Source organism: Rattus norvegicus, chromosome 8, assembly GCF_036323735.1.
Source record: "Rattus norvegicus strain BN/NHsdMcwi chromosome 8, GRCr8, whole genome shotgun sequence".
NCBI lineage: Eukaryota > Metazoa > Chordata > Mammalia > Rodentia > Muridae > Rattus > Rattus norvegicus.
The window spans coordinates 53,375,538-53,401,262 of NC_086026.1; the positions used below are offsets into that span (position 1 = coordinate 53,375,538).

Here is a 25,725-nt window from a genome sequence, read left to right on the forward strand (position 1 = left end):
TCTGGACCATGGGCTTGTGCATTCAGACCCCTTCCTCCCTCCTCTAGTGTAAGAGGAATTTGCAGGAACTCGAATATGAAAAGATAACCGAAAAGGCACCATCACCAACTCTCCTGCTCCCTTGCAGGCACCCCTAGGTCTGTGGGACCTGGCAGAGTTCTTCCTCCAAGGCTGCCAGGGCAGCGAAGACTCTGGAGCAGTGCCAAGCCGGCAGCCGCCGCAGTGAATCGGTCATTCCAGAAGGCGACCGGGTCAGCTCCATGCCTCCACAGCAGGGCAGAGGAACCTGATTGAGAGTCCCCCATCAGGGACACCACTCTGTTGCTTCTCTGCTAAAGGGTCCCCAGGGCTACACCCGCTAGTAGTGGCCAAACCTGAGTGAGCGCTGCTACTGCGTTCTAGAGAGCTCTACGACGACCCGGCCAGCTTCTGCCGCCTCGGCCAGTCATTCGAGCCCCAGGACACCTGTCATTGCTTCTTCAACCTTTCCAAGCCAGGAAGCGGGAGTTAGCCTCTAGGCCTGGATCGGGGAGCAGCAGCTCCCAGCCGGCGCGCCGGGGGCCCGCCCCCTAGGGCGCGGGGAGGGGGCGGGGGGCTGCGTGGGGCGGGGCCGGGCGGCGCCCCGGGTCCCCTCCCCCGCCCCCCTGACGTCAGCCCCCGACAGCGGCGAGTTCTTCACTTGGCTCTCGCCTCCGTCGGGGAAGCATGGGGCTGCCCAGGCTGGTCTGCGCCTTCTTATTCGCTGCCTGCTGCTGCTGTCGCAGCGCCACGGGTGAGTTCTTTGTGTTGAGGGGGGCTTTGGGGGACCCGCAGGGCCCAGGCGTTGGGAGTTGGGAGATGTCTTCGACGGAGTCGGAGTGTGCCACCCGAGTGTACCGGAGATCAGAGCTGGTAGCAACGCAGAGCCAGGGTTCTGCACCCCAGCGGGCGCTCCTTCTTAACAGAGTCCCCGATTCCCAGGCGCTCCGCGTGCGTGCAACTTCTTTGCTGCGGGTTTGCAGCCTAGGTTTTAGAGTATTCTGGGAACGGACTTGGTCGGGTTGCTGCTGCAGCGAGCGGGAAGGGGTGGGGCCGAGCTTCTGCGGGACGCTGGACCAGGCCTCCCGCAGGTGCTCGCCCTGGGTGTTGGATGCTGGGTGCTGGAGCCCGGGCAGAGAGGCGCGGCCCGGGCGCATCCCTAACCGGTGCAACCCGCGCCCTCCTGTTGCTGGAAAAGGCAGTTTCCCTTGCTGGAGGGGGCTGCCGACCCCTCCCCCTCCGCCTGGGCCTCACGCCAGTTTGGAGGTGAGCGAGGGAGGAGGGAGGAGGCAGCTCCTACTGGGGCTGGGCGTTGGCAAGGACAGCGGGTGGTGTGGGTCTCCTCGCGTCTCCGGATTTGACGGGATCATAGCGGAAAGACGACCGATGGAAAAGTTCTACAATAGTAACAGCTTATGTGGTGTACTAGAGTCAGGTGGAGAGAGCCTGGCACCTTGGAGCTTTTCTTTAAGCCTGTCTAGTAGACAGGCGCTCCTGGGTCTGGGCTTCCCTTGCATGGCACGCAGCGGTGTCGTGTGTTATTCTTGGCTCTTTATCCCGTTCTGTCCCAGCCACTGGTCAGGCTGGGGAAGGGGAGGGCTGGGCATTACCCACTTCGCTGGCCTCTTGCCCAGTGCCAACTACGTCCCTGGGGTACTCCAGTCTAGTGTCTCCCAGACTAACCTTGTTTCTGGGGAAAGGGCTAAACCCAGCTATGCAACCATAGCACAGAAAACCCAGCCTCACTCTGCCCTGCTCTTCCGGCTCTTAGAAAACAGAGATCCAAGGTTCCTGCTCTAGGTAGAAGACTGTTCTCTACCTTCTCTCCAGTCTGGAAGTCACACAGTCCAGATATCCCAGTGTCCAGCCAGATTGTGTTTAGTGACATCACCTCCTCAAAGGGCTGGCAGCATGCTGGCACCACTGACGTCACTCCTGCCCACTCTCTGGTTTTTGACCTAACCCCTGAGGGAGATTCTGACCCCTGTAGACTTGGATGGGGTCTTCAGATTGTGTTGCAGTGTTTCTTGACATGCTGCTTTGGGAGCATAAATTGTAGCCTCTGGCTAGAGTTGGCTCACTGTGTCTTCCAGAGGATTTGGGGGACAGAGGGTAGAACAGTGACGTCTTCCTGGAGGGGGGGCACACAAAGGGGCCTGTGTGCCCCAGCCTGGCACATGCCTTGCATTCCCGTAGTCTGAGCTCACCAGGACTAGGAAGGGGCCCAGGAGCAAAGGGGCCTTCATCTTGGCCCAGAGCCCATGTCCCTCTTATCTGTCTCTCTTCCAGCTTCTTCTAAGATAGACACAGTCATGCTGTCTGTGTTCCACTCCGTATTCCGCTGGGAGAGGTCTGACCCAGGTTGGGGGTGTGGGCATGGTGAAGTTGAGGGTAAGGAGAGGAAGGGCCCTCTCCAGACCCTTACAGTGGAACAGCTGCAGTGAGCCTGGAGAGGGGAGGGGACCGACAGAGCAGCTGGAGCTGACAAAGCTGCCTGGGCATGGCCTTCCTCTTCCCCAGGTGTGCCAGGAGAGGAAAAGCAGCCCACACCCACGCCGGACCCGGTGGAGGTAGAAGTGGGCAACACGGCCCTTCTGAAGTGTGGCCCCGCACATCCCTCAGGCAACTTCAGCCAAGTGGAATGGTTTTTGGTGAGTGCTTGGACGGTGGAGGGCAGCAGTCTGTGCGAAGCAACTGTCTCTTGGGTAGGTAGCTCATCTCTCCTCTCCTTGCCCTCAGATTCACAAGGAGAGGCAGATACCCATTTTCCGTGTGCACCAGGGCAAGGGCCAGAGTGAACCTGGGGAATATGAACACCGCCTCAGCCTCCACGGCCCAGGAGCTACTCTGGCCCTGAGTCAAGTCACTCCCCATGATGATCGGATGTTCCTGTGTAAGAGCAAGCAGCCACGGCCCCAGGATCACTATGTTCAGCTGCAAGTCTACAGTGAGTGCCCCCCCATTCCTGCCTTGAGGGTAGTGTGGACCATGTTGTAAAGATGGGTTTCCATGACTCTGTTCATCCCTTCCACTGCAGAGGCTCCAGAGGAGCCAACTATCCAAGCCAACGTGCTGGGCATCCACGTGGACATACAAGAGCTTAAGGAGGTGACAGGCACTCGGTCAAGGGATGGTGGGCAGGGGCTAAGCAGGGGCAGGGGCCTGTCAGAAGCAAGGAGACTCCCGCCCTTGTCCTCCTTAGGTTGCTACCTGTGTGGGGAGGAATGGCTACCCCATTCCTCAAGTCATCTGGTACAAGAATGGCCGGCCCTTGCAAGAGGAGGAGAACCGTGAGTAGCCCTTACTGAGAAGGCTCAGGAGGACCATCTAGCACGTTCTTTTAAAGCTTTTACCAAAACAAGCAAACAGAACCATACAGGCGATGTTGAGTAATTCAGGCTGTAGGCTGGAGAAGTTGGCTCAGTTAAGAGCACTGGTTGCTTTTGCGGAGGGCCCAGGTCAGTACCCAACACCCACATGACGGCCCACAGCTCCACGTGCAGGGGAAGTTGATGCCTTTTTCTGACCTCCAAGGACAGAAGACATGCACTCGATGTTCATACACACGCAGGCAAAACATTCGTATGCATAAAAAGAACTGTTACAAATTTTTGAATTTTTTTTTTAAATTTGGTTTTCCAGACAGGGTTTCTCTGTGTAGCCCTGGCTGTTCTGGAACATGCTCTGTAGACCAGGCTGGCCTTGCACTCACAGAGATCCACCTGACTCTGTCTCTTGGTCACTGAGATTAAAGGCCTGGCTACAAAAAAATTTTTTTTCTTTTTTTTCGGAGCTGGGGACCGAACCCAGGACCTTGTGTTCTACCACTGAGCTAAATCCCCAACCCTACAAAATTTTTTAGAATAAGAATTTAGACTACAAAAAAACAAAACAAAACAAAACAAAAAAAAAAAAACCCTAGGAATTTCTTTCTGGTCCATGCCTCTCCCAGAAATAACTTGTGCTATCAACTGTTACTTTCCTTCATTCTGTGCCTATCACGTAAACAAATGTTGTAGCAGTGTAGAGGGCTGTATGCGGTGTTTTGAGACAGCAACTTAAGCAGCTCACTGAGTTTTAACTGCTGATCTTCCGCCTGTCACTTAAGTGCTGGGATTCCACGAATGTACCTGTCCCTGGCTCAAGCAAGGCTTCCTTTTTACTGTCTTTAACTTGTGCATACACACCAGTCTGGGGGATCCTTGGCAGTGTCTGTGGGCATTAGTGGTTGTCACAAACAGGGAGTCTGCTATTGGCATCTGATAGGTAGAGGTTAAAACTACAGCTCAGCGTCCTACAATGCACAGGATGAGCCCCACCACAAAGGATTAATTCTGCCCCAAAACATCAATAGTGCTGAGCCGAGAAGCCCTGACCTCAGTGGTAATGCTGGCACACATCCGTTTGTGTAACCTTTCCAGGTCAGTCTTCAGATAGACTCACCTTGCTGCCCATCCTCACATTGTGTATGGCGTGGCTGTTTCCACTCTTCTGCTAGCGTTTAATGTCTCAGTGTTTCATCATTTTGGGGTTTTCGTTTTCGATTCTGGGGATTGAACCTAATGCCATTCCCACATTAAGAACAATGTTCGGGGTTGGGGATTTAGCTCAGCGGTAGAGCGCTTGCCTAGCGAGCGCAAGGCCCTGGGTTCGGTCCCCAGCTCCGGGGGGGGGGGGGGGGGGGGAGAAGAAAGAACAATGCTCTACCATTCGGCCTTTCCCTTAACTCCGTTTTTCTTCGTCTCTGGGGTATTCCTGGCACCATCCTTGTCTATATGCGAAGGTGTAAACGCCTTCCTAGGGTAAAGACCAAGCAATAAAAGCTCTGGGCTAAAGGGTCGCCAGTTTGTGTTTGTCCATGGGCCTCTCCTTTCGATATCTCCCTGCCAGTCCCCAGGGGAAGCGTGAGGTGCTGAGGCCAGGCCTTGCTTCCTCCTCCTGCCCAGGCGTTCATATCCAGTCGTCACAGACCGTGGAGTCCAGTGGCTTGTACACCTTGAAGAGTGTTCTAAGTGCACGGCTAGTCAAGGAGGACAAAGATGCCCAGTTTTACTGTGAACTCAGCTACCGGCTGCCCAGTGGGAACCGCATGAAGGAATCTAAGGAGGTCACTGTCCCTGTCTTATGTGAGTGCTGACTCGATCACTTGCTCCTCTGGGTTTTAGGGGTGGGTGGGTGGGTGGGAGGGATCTGCTGAGAACTCCTGGGCCACCTCTTGGACTGAGAGCCTTCCTCTTTGCCCAAACAGACCCTGCAGAAAAAGTGTGGGTGGAGGTAGAACCCGTGGGACTGCTGAAGGAAGGGGACCATGTGAAGATCAGGTGTCTGACTGACGGCAACCCTCAACCCCACTTCACTATCAACAAGAAGGTACAGAGCCCTCTGTGCTGGGTGCATGGAGGGGCCTAAGGACATGGGCAAAGAGGTAGAAACAGTAGCTTGAGGGGTATCAGCTCCCCCTCACCCCTTCGTGCTCCCCCAGAACCCCAGCACTGAGGAGATGGAAGAGGAAAGCACCGATGAAAACGGTCTCCTGTCCTTGGAGCCCGCCCAGAAGCACCACAGTGGGGTCTACCAATGTCAGAGCCTAGACTTGGAAACTACAGTTATGCTGTCGAGTGACCCCCTGGAGCTGCTGGTGAACTGTGAGGCTCTGGGATGGAGGTTCAGTCTGGGGAAAGAGGGAACTGGCTCCTGGCCTGCCTGACATTTTTTGCTATGCCTCCAGATGTGTCTGATGTTCAAGTGGATCCAACTGCCCCTGAAGTCCAGGAAGGTGATAGCCTCACACTGACCTGTAAGGCAGAGAGTAACCAGGACCTTGAGTTTGAGTGGCTGAGAGACAAGGTACCCAGATGCCTTTGGGACTGGGGAAGATGAGAGCTTGTTCCTTTTCAGACCGCCTGACCCACCTCTCACCCCTAGACAGGCCAGCTTCTGGGAAAGGGGCCCATCCTTCAGCTAAACAACGTGAAAAGGGAAGCAGGGGGAAGATATCTCTGTGTGGCATCTGTCCCCAGCGTTCCTGGCTTGAATCGCACACGGCGGGTCAGCGTGGGCATTTTTGGTGAGGCCCTTTGTACAGTGACCAGGTTACCCTGAATCCTGAATTTCGTGCTCTTGAGCTGTTGGGAGACACCCCCCCCCAAAAAAAAAAGCCTGCTTGCCCTGAGGGATCTGTGGTGGGGAGTGGGAGCAGATTATTTGGGGATCTAACCCTTCCTTGCCCCCAAGGGTCCCCGTGGATGGCAGCAAAGGAGAGGAAGGTGTGGGCGCAAGAGAATGCAATGCTGAATCTGTCTTGTGAGGCTTCAGGCCATCCTCAGCCCACCATCTCCTGGAATATCAATGGCTCGGTGAGCAGCCTATTTTTTCCTCCCATTCTCTTAATCCCTGTCTAGGCCTCGAGGCCATGACCGGAGATGCTCCCGCCCCCTGAGCTGCCCATCTACTTCTAGGCAACTGAATGGAACCCAGATCCTCAGACAGTAGTGAGCACCTTGAATGTCCTTGTGACCCCAGAGCTTCTGGAGACCGGTGCAGAATGTACAGCCTCCAACTCCCTGGGCTCAAACACCACGGTCATCATTCTGAAGCTCGGTGAGAGCTAGTTCCCTGCAGAGGATGGTAGGGGCATGCCCAAGGCATGGGCATTAACGTGTGCTACTAACCCCCCTCCTTCTGCCTCCTAGTCACTTTAACCACCCTCACACCTGACTCCAGCCAAACCACTGGCCTCAGCACCCCCACAGTCAGTCCTCACAGCAGAGCCAACAGCACCTCCACAGGTAAACTGGGCCTGGCAGAACAGGCCTGCACCATGGGGCCCATTCTCCCTCACTGAGAAAGGTAACTGCCCATCTGTCCCCCTGGGCTGGATAGGGTGGGGCAGCGACAGCAGTGTGGCAGCCTGGGGCAGGGAATGACTAGAAGTGTCTTTGTGTGACAGAGAAAAAGCTGCCACAGCAGGAGAGCAAAGGTGTGGTCATCGTGGCTGTGATAGTATGTACGCTGGTGCTTGCTGTACTGGGCGCTACCCTCTATTACTTCTACAAGAAGGGCAAACTGCCTTGTGGACGCTCAGGAAAACAGGAGATGTAAGCCGGGTTTATGGCCCTTGTTCCCTCCCCCATTTTTGGCTGCCCAGCTTCCTGCCTCATAAGGGACCTCTCCCCTGCTTACCCAGTGCCCGCTTACCCTTTGAGAGCAGAAACTGGACCCGATTTTACTGTCCACTACCCAACCGCCACCAACCACACCGTCACCTCCAATTCTCCCTTCCTGGGCTGGCCCCAAAGCACCAGAGTATCCATCCCAAAAGGCCCTTCCCTCCCCTTGTCCCCAAGTTGCCAACCTCTCACCTCCCTCCTCCCACCCAGCACGCTGCCCCCGACTCGTAAGAGTGAATTTGTAGTTGAAGTTAAGTCAGATAAGCTCCCAGAAGAGATGGCTCTCCTTCAGGGCAGCAACGGTGACAAGAGGGCTCCAGGAGACCAGGTAGGAGGCAGTTCCTGAGGCCAGGGCCTGATCCCCCTTTTCAGGAATTGGGGGTAGTGGGCTAATGGCACTTGTTCCTGAACACTAACTCTTTCTGTCCTTTGTCCTCGGTTGGAGATGGGGAGCAGGCCTATCTTGCCTTAACATTACTGATAGGATGAGGCAAATGGTAGAGGGACCCTAGAGAAAGGCAATGCCCCACCCACTTGCTAAAGTAGACTTAGTTGGGGGGACTTCAATCTTTTCCTGTCCCCTTCACTTCTGCTGCTTGCCTTAAGGATGCTGCCATTCTCTGCTTTTGCTTCAGTCTCTCCCTTTGGAGCTCATGCTGTAAACCTTGCTGGCTCGCCATGTTCTGATTACTTCTCTCTACCCATTTTCAGGGAGAGAAATACATCGATCTGAGGCATTAGCCGGTTCACCAATGTTTTGGGCTCCCTGCTCAGTCTTCACCCCAAGCTAAAGCCTCCAGAGGGACAGCGGGGAAGATCCTTACTCAACTGCCCTGTAGACCAGGTCCAGAGAGCTGCAACAAGAGTCACCTGGAAGACCTCACTTGGCCACGGAGGCCTGGTTTTAGAGACCAAGACCTCCTCTGTGTCCACTGAGTTATGCTTATCCCAAGGGGCCTGTCTCCCAGGGCTTTTGTTCCTCCCTTACACAGCCAGTGGTGGCAAATCCCCCCACCCACCCACCCCTGCCCCTGGCCTTAAGCTGTGTGGGCTTGCCTCTCTCTCCCCTCACAGTCTGTCTTCCTGACAGCTGTGTCACATGATACAGGACCGGGGCACATGGTCACATTATCCTGTTCACATTGGTTCCTTACGAGAATCGCCTGCAACTCATTCAGGGCCTCATTTGGAACGCTTTCCCTTTGGGCAGAAGTCAGGAGGTGGCGTGAGTCCTCAGATACATCCCTGAGTAAGGAAGCTGGGCACTGTTTCTGATTTTTGTCGTTGTTTTGGTGTTTTTTGAAGGCTACTGAGCCCAAGCTTCCTGCATTTCCTTAGTGGGTAATGGGAATGGAAAGACAAGAGACAGAACAGAGAGGTCTACTGTTCATGGGTTATGGTATGTTAGTACCAAATTTTTACATGTGAGCTCTGGGGCCCAGGTCCTAAGAGAGCCCAAGTGGGAGAATGGTGCTTAGATGAAAGGCTGACCTGGCAAGAGCTTGTGAGGTATGTATCTGTGAGAGAGAGAGAGAGAGAGAGAGAGAGAGAGAGAGAGAGAGAGAGTGTGTGTGTGTGTGTGTGTGTGCACCTATATATGTATATATATGGTTTTGTCTGTAAATTTGCAGATTATTTCCTTTTATATGTGTGTTAGGAAAATAAAGTGTTATTGTTCCAAAAGCATGCTGCTGCTTTCCATTCATCATGGATGAACAGACCTGGGGGTTCCAAACCACAGTCTCTTCACAGAACAGGCAGGCTCCGGGAACACTGCCCTGCACCTCTAGAGTATCCATGGCTGGGCAGCTACTGAATGCTAGCTGGTGGCTATGCCCCCGCCTGTGTACACCCATTTACCTGCATCACAGCCATCAGGCCCAAAGCTGCCCTGTGTACTTCCCCCATCCCCACATGAGCCAGAACTCAAGTGTGCTACAACAAAAGAAATTTTATTTAAAAATATTTTTTTACAGACATGGGTGCTTGAAAAAGCTCTTTAGTTAACTGTATGGAAATGAAAAAAATTAATAAATAACATTAGTATAACAGACCTCTAATTAGTCTAACAGACCTCTACACATCAGTACACTGGCAAAACAACATGGACTGAAGAGAACGAGTCTTAAAGCTCCACTACTCTGCAGGAGCATTTACCTCTGCCTGCTTTCTACAGGAGAGTGTAAATACTGCTAATAGAAATTTTCTTATATTAATGACATTTAAAAATAGTCCATGAGAATCTCACCTAAGTGTGTGTTTTGTTTTCTTAACACTGATATACAAATTGGGACTCTATTCTGGGGAAAATATCAAGTTCTCTCTTGTCCCACCCAAATCAAGAATTTAAAAATCTCGAATGAGGCAGATCTTAAAAAGAACTGTTTCCACCCCCACTCTTTGTTAGCCACAGGCAGGGGAGAACCAGGGAGAAGGGAGGGTAAAAACTTGTGGTTGAAACCTACGACAGTATGACTGACAGGCCTCAGGGTGCCGTGGCCCCTCCCTGGGTGCAAGCTGACCCTGTGATGGGCACCAGCCACTTAATGCTTTATGGTTGAAGCCTTCAACTGAAAGGACAGCCAAGTCTAAGGAGAGGCAGGAGGTTGAAGCTGGCTCAAGATCCAGCAAAACAAAAAGACAACAAATGAACCATCTCCTCTTCCCAGAAGAGCCCACCCTACAGCTCTGCTCTGCAGGGCACTGCTCTCGGAGGTGGGTGAGTGTGGCACCCAGGGCAGTCACCTGAGCACTAACTGCTGCCTGGAACCAACCACGGGAGGCCGGAATGAAATGCTGCTCTCTTGCAGTGAAGCCTCGTGGCAGAGAAAGGAGACTCTAGGCACCTAGTGTGCCACCTTTCCAGCCAATCATCCTTGTCCCCAAAACTCCAGGGCTAAAGATATTCAAGGCAGAGGAGCTCAGACTCTGGTATTTCCATATTAAGTCCTAAGATGCAGCCTGGGGTACAGCGCTGCCTTAGAAAGGCACAAAACATTTGGCTTTTTTTTTTTTTCAGTGTGCTAAAAATTGTTTTGTTTTGAATAAAGGAAAAAGATATATAAGGTTAAAAATCCCAAGTCAGCACAGCCAGAAAGCAGATGTAGGAGGTTCCTCACAGCTGCCATGCTCAGCATGTTTCAGCAGAGGTCAGACTTCCCACTGAAGGGTACTAAGGAGGTCAGGAGGTGGCTCCTCTCATGCACTGCAAGGCAGGCTCATGAGCCCAGAAAGCAGGGGAGAGAGTGCAGGGCCCCGGATTCACTTGCCACTTAAATACAGCCAAAACAAGGCCACCCTCTCCACTACTGGGTAAGAGGTAGTGGGGAGGAGTAACACAGTCCACACACCCCACTTCAGGGCGTATGTGGTGAGGCAGTGTGAGTCTGATGAGTTGTGCACAGCATGCATTGGGCAATCCTCTCCACTGGCCTCTGTTCTGGGTTAGAGGAAAGGAAAATCAAGGCAATGTGGAGATTTGCCTCTCACATTCTGTTGTAGCACTGAAACAGGAATGCAGGGCCAGGTGATCAGAACTCTGGCTGACTTGTCCAGCTGCCAGATCGGTAGGAGATCTGAGGCTGGCACTTAGCCGGGGCTCTGTACATCACAAGGAGTGGTCGGTCAGCCACATTTTTCTCAAGAACTAAAACAGGGAAGAGGCTGCAAGATCTGCAAGCAGCTGTTGGTCAGCAGCTGGCCCTCCCCATGGTGCTCTTCATCAGGCACAAAACAATGTGCAGGCCTCTCCCTGTCCCTAGTTCTCCATCTCAACTCTTGTGCTACTTACTGGAACCAAGAAATACTGGTACTTTCTCCTGTAACCAACCCAGATTTCCTGGACACTACGAAGGCACATGGCACTACTATCCCTCTGCTTCTTCATTCAGGAGTTTGAACTAGACATCAAATGCAGAATCTGATGACCTGCTCTTGCCCTTCCTATGTGCCTCAATGTGTATCTTTGGATTAGTAGGTTACTTCTGTGTATACCAAATGACTTGAATATTTAGAAGTTAAAAGCAGGGTAGTATGTTTGATATGCCTTAAAACTCAGGACAGGCTCTAAGTTGGGATTCCAATGATTCAGACAAGCAGAAGCATAGCTTTACTTCCCCAACTTAAAACAAAACAAACAAAAGCTTCCAAAACCACCATACTTGTTACAGGACTAGAGAAAAAGCAACCAGACAGGGAAGATACAGGTAGCTTGCCTATTTAAGAAGCACACAGAACAAGCTCTATTTGACACTGAAAATATCCCTATTCTAGCAAAGGTCCCAGTGGCACCTAGGAAAGTAAAGCTAACATCACTGTAGGCTCTCCTACAGGAAGACAAAGAGGATAGGGATGCAGGAGACAGTTCAAGAGCCCACAGAATGAACCTGTATTCAGCACTAAAACCAGAAGACAGCCAAGTCTAAAAGGAGTTACAGTGGAAGCCATGATCTGCACTCTAAGTAACATCAAAAAGGTTGAATGGAGACAAGAAATGCCACCCAAGGAAGAGTGGCCTTGGGTGCCAAGGCTCCTAAGAAGGAAAGCAGCAGCAAAGGTGATAGTGACTCTAACTTAAAAATAGGGATGACTAGAACAGCAACTGTATTTCTATTGTGGAAGTTCTTTTGCATATCTCTTCTAAGTTCCCAGTTCAGCATAATTTCTCTGTTCTTCCTATAAGGTTCAGTGGGGAATGGCCCTCAAATCACTATTCTTGTGGAGTGCATTACTGTCTTCTGTCCCTTGACTGCAGGTGCAATGTGACCAGTAGTTACCTCATGCTCCTGCCTTGAGATTGCTCCACCATGAAAGACTGCACCTTCAAACTATCAGACTTAAAGAAAACTACAGTGGAAGAGCCAAGAGTCCCACTGGCAGTGAAACCACTCCATCAGTGATCTGCACGTGACGAGATCACCTCCACTCACGTGCCAGATGGTGCTGTGGCTTCCCCTGCTGCTGGAAACAAAAAGAGAAAACATTCTCCAGGGACAGGCAAGACACTCACAGAATCCAGTCTGGTCTTCAGCTTGTAACGGATCCAAGGCTGGCCTAAAATTCATAATCCTCTTACTTCTACTTCCCAAGAGCTGATAAGACAGGCTCGTTTCATGATTTCCAGGTTGGTGTGCAGATAGCCTCAGGGGATACAGGTCAAGACCATCTCCCTCATGATGTCCAGTCTGGCCCATGGAATTAATAAACAGGGTTAACTTTTCTCCTCGTCTTTCTAGAAATTCTCGAGCTTTTCTAAAGAACTGCATTCATCATAAGATCACATGAACTCAAGGACTAGGGAACTTTTTTTGTCACATATAAAAGTGTGTGTATGCTGAGGTCAAAGTTGCATTCAGATGCTCTGTGAAGTTAGAGTACTTCTGTTGTATTTTGAAACTTCAAGTGCCAGAGGATATCACTGACAGTGAGGCTCTGGTACTTCTAGTAAGCTGTTCTGGACAGAATCCAGTCTCAGTTCCTGAGCAGTTCCTACAAGAGTAGACTGAGAATTAGGTCTTTACCCTTTCCAACCCTTTCACCCCTTCTAAAACAGATTGCTGAATAATAGAAAAAGAAACTCCAAACTGTATGGGAGATGGTGACAGTCCCAGAAAGGTAAAACAAAATCTTCCCAACAAGGACTGGGGACAGAAGCAGCTCAGTAAAGATAGAAAGGCACTGGACTGGAAAGGGGACTACAGCAAGTTCAGCTTAAATATTTAGTGCTCTACTGTGCAACTCAGCCAGTGGGCTCGACACCCACTCAAGAGATGGCACTAAATTTTGTAGCAAAAATGGATACTCAATGAGGTATACACAACAGAATCTCCCAAATATTATCAAAGCCACAGGAAGACAACAGGGGCTAGTGGGGAAGTGTTGGACCAGTTTTAAGTGGAACAGTTCTGTAAGGAAGATAAGTCTACATAAGAGAGCTGTGAATAAACACATGCACAGTCAAATGCGAAAGAGTTGAAAGGGTAGCCCAAGCTTAACCTCCCAGCACCAGCAAACTGCCACATGGTGGCAGGAAAGATGAGATGGCTGACGTTCCCAACACACAGGAATCACTCAGACATTTGTAGCCAGGACACTGGTTGGATACTCTATTCAATGGAGTGATCGTTCCAGACTCAGAAAGGCCAACAGAAAAAAAGGAAGGTCTGAGAAGGCCAGTAGCCCTCTGGTTCTCATGATGTGAGGTAAGAGAACATCCAGCATTAGTGTCCTAGCTACTCTCACAGAAGACTAGATCTTGTTAATGGTGCCATGAAAGGAATACACAGCTGGTCCCTGGTTTGGTCTGTAAGCAAGTTGTGTTACAAAAATTAACTTGTAGGTTTGTTACTTGAACCATAAAACATATCTTACTTTCCTACAGAGGAAATAAATATTTTAAATATGAAGAATAGTGCCTTCTATCCATCTCAGACTACCTCCTGAATTAAAAAAAAAAAAAAAAAGACCAAAGACCAGCTGACCGATGCCAGGATTTCCACCACACATTGTGGTCCAGTGATAGGCATGTCTGAGAATTAAAAGAGAAAGACAAAATGGCAGAGTATGGTGGGAGGGCTGGGAGGAGAAAGACGGACAAGGAAAATGGCCAGCCAAGGTCAGTTCGCTGCTTAAATAAATATTAACATGCAAAAGCTGAGATGATGAGCTGCCTTCTGTTAACTAGAAAGAGGTATACTTCAGAACCCACAGGTTTTTAAAACCATGTTAGAAACTATTCACTTTGGAAGGACAGTGGGGAGGACAGCTAGAACATCCAGTTCTGGGACTAGACTAGAAAAGCTTTGCCTGGGGTTTTGGCAAGATAGTGACCCGTCAATAAGGTGGCACGTAAAGCAATCCACAGAGACACGGAGAACAAGGCCCTGTGCTGAATAAAATAAGCTAATGAAGTTGAGGAAAAAGGAGAACCGTTAAAGTGGTTTACCTAATTGTAACACAGAGCAGGGAAAATGGATGGGCTTGCCAAAAATAAAGCTTGTTTATGAAAAAGCAGTTTTAGGTAAACTCAGAGGGAGAGCTAAAGAATTAAAATTTGCCATACAAATGGAAAATGATAAATAGGATATTTGCCCTCACTGGAAAAAGAAATTCAAATTTTGGAAACTATCCAAAATGAGTGGTAAGAAACCATCCTAAGGATACCTAATAATACCAGGTATGGGTTCAGTGTCCTGGGAGCCAAGGAAAGGCTTACACGCAGTGGCCTCAAACCTTAATGCCTGCAGATAACATCTGATAAACCAACACCCAAGTCAATCAAGATGTGCCTGTCTGCTACAGGGACTGAATACCCACCTACCCTACCCATGCCGCATTCAGAGCTCACACAGTGCTCAGCAGAGGATAAAACTGGTTCCCTAGACAGCATGAGCAGCAATCCCACAGGTTTGGTTTTTGTTTTCTTTTGGAGGCAGGGTGTCATGTAGCCCAGGCCAGTTTTCAACTTGCTATGTAGGCAAGAGTGGCTTTGAGCTTCTGATACTGTCTCCACCTCTTGAGTGTTAAGGATCAGAGGTGCCTTAGCACACTGTTCTGTGTAGTGTGGGGACTGAGCCATGGCTTTGTGAATGCTAGACAAGCACTCTACCAACTGAGCTATATCCTTAGCCTCCATAGAAGACTTGGACACTCAAAAAAAGGAAAATGCTTTGTTTTCTTGATTGATCTTCAGATTCTGGGCAATATCTACAAGGAAAGAAGACACTCCAATATAGATAGACTAGAGGCTGTGGCTTTTCCCTAGTTCTCTTTTAAGGCCTTTAATTTTTATTTTTTAATTTCTTAATAAGTACTTATTTCATGCTCTGTGCGCATGTATATGTGCACATCATGTGGCTGGTGCCCATAGAGGACAGAAGAGGGCATCAGAGTCTTATGTTGTGAGTTGCTTATACATCTGAGAAAGTTTTTGTATGGGTGCTTAGGAACCAAACCTAGGTCCTCTGTGAGAACAGCTGCTCTTAGGCAAAGAGTCATCTCTTTAAACCCGTTATTTTTGAGACACGGTTTTGAGGAGCTTTGAGCTGGTGCTGAACTCCTGATCATCTTGCCACCATCCCCCAAGTACTGAGATGCCGCCAAGCCTGGCTTAGACTTTCAATACTCAAATGAATGCAAAATTGGATGTCACAAGCTTTTTGTGGATGATAAGCTATGTTTTCTACTCATTGCTATGTAGAGACACTGGGTAACCATAGCAAGCCAAGCCAATATAAAGTACTACAGCAAGAGGATAAAATCTAGACCTTGAAACATCTAGAAACTAAAAAAAAAAGTTCAAAAGATTTGAGTTGTAAAGATGTTAAGACTGGAAAGATTTTTGGTGGGTCATTTCTTTTCTGGACCTAGAGAACAGACAGAATTCATGTGAAAGCCAGCTCCGATGAGAAAGGGCAACGCTGCAAGAGAAGGCAGCAAAGACTCCAGTCAGAGAACAAAATGAACCCAAGCGGTCACTCTCCAAGGACTGAGAAACAGGTCTCCAAAACAACGCTAGATCTTGCTGAACCTACGGCATCCGTCCCAATTGTCTTTGATTAAAGAATGTCAATGAATGATGTCTAAATAATGTGAATGGATAACGCAGTGATTATATCTAGGACCCAAAGCACAAGCTAGGCACGTGAACAGTAAAGTCGCTGGGTGCACTAGTCTAGAGAAGGTGCTAGCCATCAGTAAATGCTGTGCGCTCACTGGTGTTATCTCCATTCCTTAGAGGGCAAAGAAAAAAATCATTTCTGAAAGGCTAACCTGGCTCCTATTCAAGGGGGAAATCCCTAAGCTGATGTTAACCACTGGCAAGAGAGACTAAACAGATAAGTCCTTACTGTTTATCTTGTAAATCTAAATAGTATATGATGGACGCTTCCTAAAAGCTCTATGGTTTTGGGCTGGAAAGCCACTGTGGAAACAAATGTTCTGTTCCTGTTAGGTAGACAGACTCATGACCTACATCAGAAACACACACCTGGCATCAAGGCAACAGACTCCACAGGCTATTTCCTGGGGAGGACACGGAATGTATATGAAGGCCTCTATCTCAAACCAGTCACTAGGTAACTACGAGAATTAAAACTTACTTTTCTTTTTTTAATACAAATTCAATATTCCTATAGAAACAGCACTTTGGCGTGACCAGTGTTAGGTGCTAGCATCAATTATAACTGTAACCACAGAACAGTACTTTCCTTCCCACCTATTCTACCAAACAAACCAACACCATCACACAGTAGAAAGGCCATCCTATACGCTGCTTGGTTTCAGTAAGACTGGTCACAGCAAGCCTACAGAACAGCAATGAGGAGGAGGTGGAGTAAGGAGTTTCCAAGGGAAAGGACAGTGGGTATTCTAACAATATAAACCATAGCCATGATAATCTAAGCCAACGGGAAGGACTGAGGTTGTAATATCCAGCAGGGCTAGGTGCAATACCACAGTAGATGGGAGTCTTCAGAGTCTCCTTCCTGAAGCTCTTGTGCTAACTCCCTGCCTGGATTCACACACAGCAGGATAATCTTATAATGACAGGACACACAGACACAGAGACACACACCCTTAGCAGGAAAATCTTATGTCTTTAACTAGGGCTACAGCACAGCATTTCTACTGCTTTCTGTGCTGCTCCTCGGGTAGGTTACCATTTAATAAAAACCCACTCTCTCCTAATGGAGACTGCAGGACTACGAACACACTCTTAAGACCAATACAAGAATGAAACACATTAGCTGCTCCATTTTCATCCCACTGCTTTGAAATCTTGGAACCATATGTGTCGATCCCCACAGAAAAGGCAAGACCTCACTGTGATATCCCAAAAGAAGCCACTGCTTTCCTAGGTGCTCCTTGAGTAAGAGCCTGGCTCATGGGTCCTCTGAAGCCATGGCACGGAGATGTGCTAGGTGGCTACATGGGCAGGAGAAGAAATAGAAACGAATTCCCGGAGGATGTTTTTGGCCATCTCAATGTTGTTGTGGGCAATGACCAACGCTTTCTGAATGTCCTGGTAGGAATAGCCCTGACTCATGAGGCGTTCAATCTCGCTTGAGAGCTGCGGTGAGGGGGCGGCGGCTGCAGGGTTAGCCATGGCACCTCCGCCTTGTTGATAGCTACTTGCTTTTCGTTCTGAGTTGATTCTCCGAGGGAATGGTTTGGGGGGCCGCTCAGGAACTTGGGAACCCTCATTGAAGTCTAAAAGAGAAAGAAAGTATCTGCAATCTTAGGAAGCTCACATTTAACAGCAGGAGCGGGAACAGTGTGCTAATAGTGTACTTTTTCTGTCGCTGCGCTCATGCTTCCTACTCCCAGATTATGTCTATGAACCACCACACCTGGCATAAGTCTGGATTTTATCAACCTGCAGTGCTAGAACTGAAACCAGGGCTATATACATTGCAAGGTTAAGTGCTTTGCTGCTGGCCTAAAAATTGCATTGTAGATCTAGACCCCTATCACAGAGTAAAGGACTTTCTAAATATGCCATCCACCCATTCTATTAACAGCAATTGTGACTTTGAAAAGCATATAACACCTACTCTGGGTGTTATACTTAGCAATAGGTTCAAACACTCATTAAACTACTCCTACAAATAAGGAGACAACAGCTTAAACTGCAGAGAGGAAGCTGGACTAGATGGGGATACCACCTAGATGGGCAACAAGACAGTAGATCTTTTCCCTCGGCTGTTTTGAAAGTTGTCTTCAATTTCCAAAGTGACAGCTACTCTGGCTGCTGCCCTACCAGGCAGCCACATGTTTAAGAGCAGCCCTGGATACTAGAAACCAATGTGGCTGGCTCAGACCCATAAAATGTGTATTGGAGGGCAACACACTTCCTCCCCAGTGGGACAGGGCTTAGAGAAAAAAGAACATAGCATCATTCATCAAGCCCCATTCCCAACATTACACATACTCAGAACTAGAGGCCCTGCCCTCCTCTACAAGTGCAACTGTGGTTTAAGCACCGCCTGCGGAGTTTCACTTCCTAATGTGGAGCCTAGAACCAGCTTCCCAACGTTTAGATACAGGACACAGTTCACCACCTCTACTCACTGATTCACTGACACCAGAGAAAGTCATGGCTTTCAGTTATAAATCAGAGAGGCCAGACCACAATCCAGGACTAGCCAAGACAGCTTGGAGACTCACTTGTGGGTTCGCCATCCAAAGATAACCAGCCAAAGGAGGAGCTGGCATTGGAGATGTCAGACAGGGTCCGGCGGGCCAGTACAGCTGGCACAGGAGGCTTCGGTACATCATAGCCATCATCCTCGTTTTCTGACTCCTCCGGGCCAGTACTGGTGTGGGCTGTGGCCAAATTCCCTTCTCCTTAAAGAAAGTTGGTATGGTATAAGTTATTGTCCTCTCCTGACATCATTTTCCAACACACTTCAATCCAAAGGCACCCATTTATTTATTCATGTGTACATACATCCATTTATTTCATTCAACAGATACTCATCCTGTTTTGTCAGGATGGAAACTCTCCTGTGGTAGAGAGCAGATCTGACCAGCTCTCTTGTTGAACACATCAACAGTCACGTGCTTCGGTTAATGCTGCTGACGCAAGAGACTTGAGGGCTATTCTAGAGCCTCTGTGCTCCTGTGTGCGTCTCACTCCAGAAGCTCGGCCAAAGAAAGCTTCTTGAACCTTCTCTTTGGTAAGCTGCTTAACATGGGGATTGAGTATTTATCACCCACACACAAAAGAATTCATCAGTGCAATGGGACTACAAGAGAGCTGCTAGGACTGAGACCCGGGCCATAGAACAGATATCTGTCTCCAGCCCTGAGAGGAGCAAAAAACCAGGAACTAGTGTCTGAAAAGGAAATAAAAGACAAGTGGGGTCCATCTTATCCTCAAATCAAAGACCTTTTAACAAAGAGTACTGAGAATAATTTTCTCCTTCGCTTAAACTATCTCAACCAAATGTTACAGAGCAACCCCATGGTTTCCCTTTCTTTTTATTCTTCAGACAGGGTCTTAGCTATGTAGCCCAGGCTGGGCTCGAACTTACAATTCTTTTGCCTTAGACTCCTAAGTACTGACATTTTACAGACAGGTGCTACCACATAAGGCACATCAATTTTTAAGTAGAAGACAGGTTACCTACCACAGGCACTGTTCTCTGCTACGGAGAGTGCTTGGGACTGAATGTTATACATTGCTTCGTATGTGCAGCTGTCAATCTGCTGGTCACAGTCACAGGCTCTGAATCACAAAGAGGTACAATGGTCTTCACAAACAAAATTCTGTTATTTGCAAATTTAAGAAGACTAACCTGTCTCTAACTCTCCGCGACCTTGTTTTCAGAATAACACACTCTTTATACCAGTGCCATGACTGACTCATGGCAAGATCAGATGAGTGTGTTCTGGGGGCCACTGTGGAAACAATATAACTGCTTATCCCCATTAGACCCTACGCGCCGGGGTCTAGATTTCCCTCTCTGCTTTACTTCTGACAAGGTGATGGTGCGTGCAGTTAGTAAGTAAGCAGGTAAAAGACAGCAAAGACACTTGGCTCCAAATGGGGTTGTTGTGAGCGTACCGTGAACTCTGCGCTGTCTCTGCAGGCCGTTTGGGCTCTGGCTTCTGAACCCCTACAGGCCTAGACGTGGGAGTCATATATTCCGTGTCTTCTTCACTGTCCCCTTGCTCCCCAGGTGGCAGTTTTGGCACAGGAAGAGGCCTAGAAGAGTTTTTGAAGAAAAATTAAGTTGGAAAACTTTCAATTATGAAATAGATTTAGAACTGAAACAGCTCAATTTGACAGAACAAAATAAGTAGCACCTAGGATACTATCATTTCCACAGACCATGGCAAGTATTTAGGAAAACAAGCACCAACTACAAATCCTTTCAGCTCATCCAAATGTTAAAACGGGAATGTCAAGTATACTCAACTGACAAGTAAGTTTTTATAATGCTCCTTTTACAAGGTCAAAACAAACAAACAAACAAACAAACAAAAAACCAAAAACAACAAACCACCAAAAAACCAACCATGGAAATAGTAGGTGGCTATCTAACAGAATGCAAGAAATGTTGAGCAAATCCCAATAAAAAACCTATCGATGATAGCAGAGTCTATAGTTTGTCAAAAGAATAATTGCCTTTTCTCTTCATTTCCTACCAGAAAATCTAAAGTAAAGAGACAAAAGTAATCTGGCTGTTAGCATCCTATGGTAGATCATAGTCCTCTGACTTTTGATGCATTTTATTTGGGCGGGTGGGGGACAATGCAGGGATCAAACACAGGACCTTGCACATGCTAGACTGACCATGTCCCTGGGCCCCTACTGCAGAGGTCTTACTGTTGTAGTGCACACTACATAACTCTCTCTCAACTTCCTGCAGGGCTGGAGAGATGGCTCAGTGGTTAAGATTAAGAACACTGGCTGCTGTTCCACAGGACTGGGGTTCAATTCCCAGCACCCACTCAGCAGTTCACAACCATCTGTGACTCCATTTCCAGGAGATTTGATTACTTCTTCTGGTCCACAGGCACTGCCTGCACATGACACACAGGCATATGTTCAGGCAGAACAGTCATCCACATAAAATTAAAATAAAAAACTTCCCTGTTATCCCACTTTATGAAAGGAGACTAAGGGGTTGGGGATTTAGCTCAGTGGTAGAGCGCTTGCCTAGCGAGCGCAAGGCCCTGGGTTCGATCCCCAGCTCTGAAAAAAAGAAAAAAGAAGAAAAAAAAAAAAAAAGATGAAAGGAGACTAAGACAAAATACTGACTGTATAAGAAACTACCCTGCCGGGGTTGGGGATTTAGCTCAGTGGTAGAGCGCTTGCCTAGCAAGCACAAGGCCCTGGGTTCAGTCCTCAGCTCTGGGAGGGGGGTGGGGGAAGAAACTACCCTGCCTCATAGGTCATAGAATAAACCTGAACGTCTGTCTTTCTTTCCTCTTTCACCATTTTTGCATATTCTAAATAATCAACAGAAGTGTTTGCATTTATTTGCCTCTGTATTTACATAATGTTTTCCTGATTACGAAAGCAGTACACATTTTTTGTTAAGTTTGGTTGGTTGGTTGGGTTTTTCCAAGAAAGGCCAACTCTGTAGCCTCAGCTTTCCTGGAGTTAGCTCCTTAGGTCAGGCTGGTGTTTGTTTTTTTTTTTTTTTTTCTTTTCTATTTTTCGGAGCTGGGGACCGAACCCAGGGCCTTGCGCTTGCCTACCACTGAGCTAAATCCCCAACCCCCTGGTGTTTGTTTTTGAGACAAGGTCTCACTATGTAGTCATGGCTGTCCTGGAACTCACTGTGTAGATTAGGCTGGCCTCAAACTTAGAGATCTGGCTCTTCTTGCCTTCCAAGTCCTAAGATTAAGGGCATTTGCCATAGAAACATAAGAAAACCAAATTGATTCTTTAAAAAAGATTAATAAAAATGATAAGACTCAGCAAGCTTGACCTACACACATGTAAAAGAATAAAAAGAAAAAAAATGACAAAATACAGAAATCACAGCACCCAGAAAGCCAAAGACAAATTGTGAGGTGGCTTTTGTTTTTAGATTTTTATTAACTGCAGTTATAACAGACCATGAAACACATGACTGCAGGTGCCCATGGGGGCCAGAGGCATTAGATCCCTGGAATGGAAGTTATACATGATTGTGCTGCTCCCATTTGGGTGCTGGGAGTCTAACTCAAGTCCTCTGAAAGAATAGCAAAAATTTGAACAACTGAGCCACTGTCTAGCCCCCATGTTTGTTTAAAGATTTGCTAGCTTGTAAACTTGTAGTGATTTTACTGTCTCAGCTCCTCTAGTGCAGAATACAGGCATGAACCAACCACACCAGGTTTACCATTCTAAACCTAGTGTGTGTTTGAGGCCATCATAGTCTGCCTAGGAAGACTTTGTCTCATGAGAGAGAGAGAGAGAGAGAGAGAGAGAGAGAGAGAGAGAGAGAGAGAGAGAGAGAAAGAGACAGAGACAGAGACAGAGAAGCAGCCACTGTGCAGAATGAAACGGAGATGTAGCATGCTTACCTGGCAGCCAGAGAGTAAATGGCATTGGCGGATGAGGAAGGCTTGATTTTTGGGTGCTCACTCTCTGGACCTGCTACTGGGCTGCTATTCATAGTCTGCAAAGTAAGAAAAAGTCTGAAAAGAACTTCTCTTTCTCACCTACAGCTGAGTATCTCCTCTTACTGAACTTACTGGGAAAAAAAAATCTCAATATTAACATAAGCACAGACTTCAAACTCAAAGGGTTAGCACCTTTGACAGAATTGTTGCTTATGGATTCTGAAAGAATTTCAGGTAGGAGAGTCAGAAAGGAAAAACTAGGAAATACCTTCTTCATTCTAATTCTAAAAACAATGGGACGAAGTAAGTTGCCCAGAAATGTCACTTCTAGCATAAATAAATTGATACCGGGTTGGGGATTTGGCTCAGTGGTAGAGTGCTTGCCTAGCAACCGCAAGGCCCTGGGTTCGGTCCCCAGCTCCGAAAAAAAGAAAAAAAAAAATTGATACCTAAACTCAAAACAGTTATTCTCCCTTGATGCTATGCCACTGGGTGCCACTCAAATGTCCTCATCTCTTCTGTGGAATCGACAAATGGCCATCTGAGGGCCACTACAGTCTTTACCTGTATTCCTCCCTAGACTTCCAACTTCTTGTCCATTCACCCGCCAAATTTGGTGTCTGTTAGCCAGGTTCAAACCATCAGTTTACAAGGGCTTGTCTTTTTCATCTAATGACTGCTTCCGTGCTCGCTTCGGCAGCACATATACTAATGACTGCTTCCAAGCCTTAGAGAATCCTTTTCATGCTCTCTAAAGAATCCACTCAACCTACTATTCCCTTCGGCTAAAACACTCCCACTTGATCGCTGGCACCAGTGATGGGGGTGTGGGGTATGTGTGTGCATTATGTGATATATTTTTTTCTGAAGATTTTAGTGACGTGTATGACTGTTTTGTTTTGCTTGCATGTACATATGTGTACCATGTGTGTGCCTTGTCCCCTCAGAGGTCAGAAAGGGGCACTGGATCTCCAAGAACTGGAGTTACAGGAAGTTGTAGAACACCATGTGGGTGCTGGAAACTGAATTCAGGTCCTCTGCAGGAGCAGTAAGTGTTCTTAACTGCTGAACCACCTGTCTAGCCCCTTGTCTCTTTAAAAAAAAAAAAAAAAGGCATTTCTTTAGTTTGTGTATGTACGTGTAAACATCACAAGATAGCTTTCAGGATTCTCTTCTCTCCTTTTATTACATGGTCCAGAGAGTAACACCTGCAACATCTGCCTCATCAACATGTGTCTCTACCTGCTTGGGTGTCTCTTTTTTCCTTCTTCCCAGCTCCCTCCTCTCTCTTCCCTCTCCCTCCCCTCCCCCTCTCCTTCTGAGACAAGTTTAATTGAGTAACCCTAACTGGACTAGACCTTACATACACAAGGCTGGTCTTGTACTCAAGAGATCCACCTGCCTCTGCCTCCCACAGACCAGGATTACAGGTGTGCACCTGGCTTCTTGGGTTTTCCTTAAACAGACCTCCTTCCAAATTCACTTCTTTCCATCTCATTCCAGGGATCAAACTGATATGGAAGTGTCCTTACACTGAGCCTTCTCATCAGCCCTTAGTTTACACACTTCTCATGAGTCAGGAATTAATGCTCTCTCTGAACTCTGTATCAACCTATCAAATAATTTTGACCTAAAATCAGGTCAGTAGTGCATACTTGTAATCTCCGCTTAGGAAGTGGAGGCAAAAAGATCAAGAATTTGAGGATAGCCTAGAATACAGATCAAAACCATGCCAACAAAACACTTTTCCCCCCAAGTCAGAGTTTCTCCGCAGCCCTGGTTGTCCTAGAACTCACTTTGTAGACCAGGCTGCCTTGATATCAGAGATGCTGGGAAGAAGGTGTATACCACCATGCCCAGCCTAACAAAACACTTTGGACCATAAAACACCACCCACAAATACTACTAGGTTCAATGGTTTAAAATTTAGGACTCACCGTGGAGGTATCCAGACTAAATGTGCTTCCAAGCCTTGGAACATCTGCTCTGGGTTCCATTTGTGAGGGCAATGAGAATGGAAGTGAGTGCCGATTGGTCAATTCTCTCCCATTCCAAGGATCACCAGGGTTTGGAGTCGCTACTGGTACTTTAGGGATTGGCCGAGACAACCATGAGTCCCCTGGGCGGCTAGAGGGGACAGGGGGCAGTTTGTCTCTAGATGGACAGTCGCCTGGAGTACAAGGCAGGGGGCGTCTCTGAGGCCTTGTTTCTGTTCCAACAGAGTAAGGCCGGTCTGGAGGGGGTGGTGGAGGAAGATCTCGAAGCGTAGGAGGTATTGGCAATGGTTTGTCCTTATGAAGGGAGCTAGAAGAAGCCTATGGAAACAAGACAGAAACAAGTCAATCAAAACCACTAATACACATCAGAGGCTCAGCAAAGTGCAGAAATGGTTAATGCTTTGCCTTGGAAGCAGTCCCCAGAACAGAGGTGCTGGCAGGAACAGGTGCTCGCTGCTGTAGAAGGTCAAGTCTTGGTGGCACTGGAGGAAGGGAAGCTTGTGGGGCCATGGAGAATGGAGAGGAAGGCCTTTCCACCTAGAACCGATGAGATGTTAATGGGTTACTCTTGTTTAGGGAAGAGAATCTTCCAATCCTAAAGTTACAGACAGCAGACACTAAGTGACATAGTGCTGGGTCCCACAGATCTCTTAAGACTCAGATATTTTTGAAACCCTGAACTATGTCAGTAATCACCATAAGCAGGCACTCTCAACCACAGAGGCAGACTATAGGCACATGCATTTAGAGAGGCAATCCTACCACAAAGAGCCCACTTTACAATTTTTAAAATTACTAAAAAACTCTTATCTCCTCATCTTTGGAGGAAAAAAAGGGATACCGTCAAGATGGAAGCTAGGTAAACGTGCTTGCTCTGCAAGCCTGCTAACCTGAGCCCGAGGCCTGGGATGCATGTAAGGGTGGAAGGAGAGAACTGACTCTACAAAACTACCTTCTGACCACCATGGCAATGCCATGGCACCCACACACGCACAATCATGCACAAAACACACACACAAATAATAATAGATTTAAGGACAAAAGATAAATATTATCTGTAAAAAAAAAAGTATAATAAGTGAAAACCCTAATATCAACAGAAACTCTGAAGAGGCAAAGACAGACTGGCTAGAGACTCAAAAAGCAGGCTCACTTCAGCTGGAAATTCAGCTTAACATTAGGGACTAAAAAGTTAAGTATTCACCAAGCTAACTCTCATGCTGTCAGTGTCTACCCCAGCACTTATTTCCTCTGAAGACCTTCAATCTACAGCGTCTCTTTTGTTCTACTTTTACTAATAAGCTTCTTGAGCTGAACACTGTGACACCCTTCACTTCTGTCAGAAACCAAGGCTAGGCAAACATGAGAACTGGATAAAGGACAAGAAAAGGAAGTAGCGTGCTCGCTTTGACAGCACATATACTAACGATGCAGAGAAGATGAGCACGGCCCCTGCGCAAGCAAAGGAAGCCCCATGGTAC

The 25,725-nt window shown here is 47.9% G+C and overlaps 2 protein-coding genes across 5 annotated transcripts in view; one reads left to right on the forward strand and one right to left on the reverse strand.

The window, feature by feature from the left end:
* Window positions 1-687: 687 nt before the first annotated feature.
* Window positions 688-8,870, forward strand: Mcam (melanoma cell adhesion molecule). 2 transcript variants are annotated; one of them, NM_023983.3, is made up of 16 exons: window positions 688-772; window positions 2,539-2,669; window positions 2,758-2,965; window positions 3,056-3,126; window positions 3,221-3,308; window positions 4,965-5,144; window positions 5,267-5,388; window positions 5,501-5,663; window positions 5,747-5,865; window positions 5,944-6,085; window positions 6,253-6,374; window positions 6,477-6,618; window positions 6,711-6,806; window positions 6,968-7,115; window positions 7,398-7,515; window positions 7,899-8,870. In NM_023983.3, the coding sequence occupies exons 1-16, from the start codon at window positions 706-708 to the stop codon at window positions 7,926-7,928; spliced, it is 1,947 nt and encodes a 648-aa protein (NP_076473.2). In that variant the 5' UTR covers window positions 688-705; the 3' UTR covers window positions 7,929-8,870. The 2 variants fall into 2 exon arrangements, with proteins under 2 accessions (NP_076473.2, NP_001029181.1); NM_001034009.1 differs by lacking the exon at window positions 7,398-7,515.
* A 248-nt stretch (window positions 8,871-9,118) lies between these two features.
* Cbl (Cbl proto-oncogene) overlaps window positions 9,119-25,725 on the reverse strand; it is an 83,412-nt gene continuing 66,805 nt past the window's right edge. The window contains exons 10-16 of one of the 3 annotated variants that reach the window (NM_001419955.1): window positions 24,650-24,781; window positions 24,185-24,562; window positions 22,209-22,303; window positions 19,753-19,893; window positions 19,316-19,413; window positions 18,351-18,530; window positions 9,119-17,393 (exon numbers count right to left, since the gene is read on the reverse strand). In NM_001419955.1, the coding sequence (NP_001406884.1) occupies window positions 17,101-17,393; window positions 18,351-18,530; window positions 19,316-19,413; window positions 19,753-19,893; window positions 22,209-22,303; window positions 24,185-24,562; window positions 24,650-24,781 (1,317 nt within the window). In that variant the 3' untranslated portion in view covers window positions 9,119-17,100. The remainder of the gene's footprint in view (window positions 17,394-18,350; window positions 18,531-19,315; window positions 19,414-19,752; window positions 19,894-22,208; window positions 22,304-24,184; window positions 24,563-24,649; window positions 24,782-25,725) is intronic. The other 2 variants (XM_039082332.2, XM_006242965.5) reach the window with 2 other exon arrangements.

Excerpts from the sequence above, each read along its gene's own strand:
- Mcam (NM_023983.3), top strand. The coding sequence starts at position 706 with ATGGGGCTGCCCAGGCTGGTCTGCGCCTTCTTATTCGCTGCCTGCTGC. Across the intron at positions 773-2,538 it reads CTGCTGTCGCAGCGCCACGG|GTGTGCCAGGAGAGGAAAAG; the intron begins GTGAGTTCTTTG and ends CCTCTTCCCCAG. Across the intron at positions 6,807-6,967 it reads AGCCAACAGCACCTCCACAG|AGAAAAAGCTGCCACAGCAG; the intron begins GTAAACTGGGCC and ends TTTGTGTGACAG.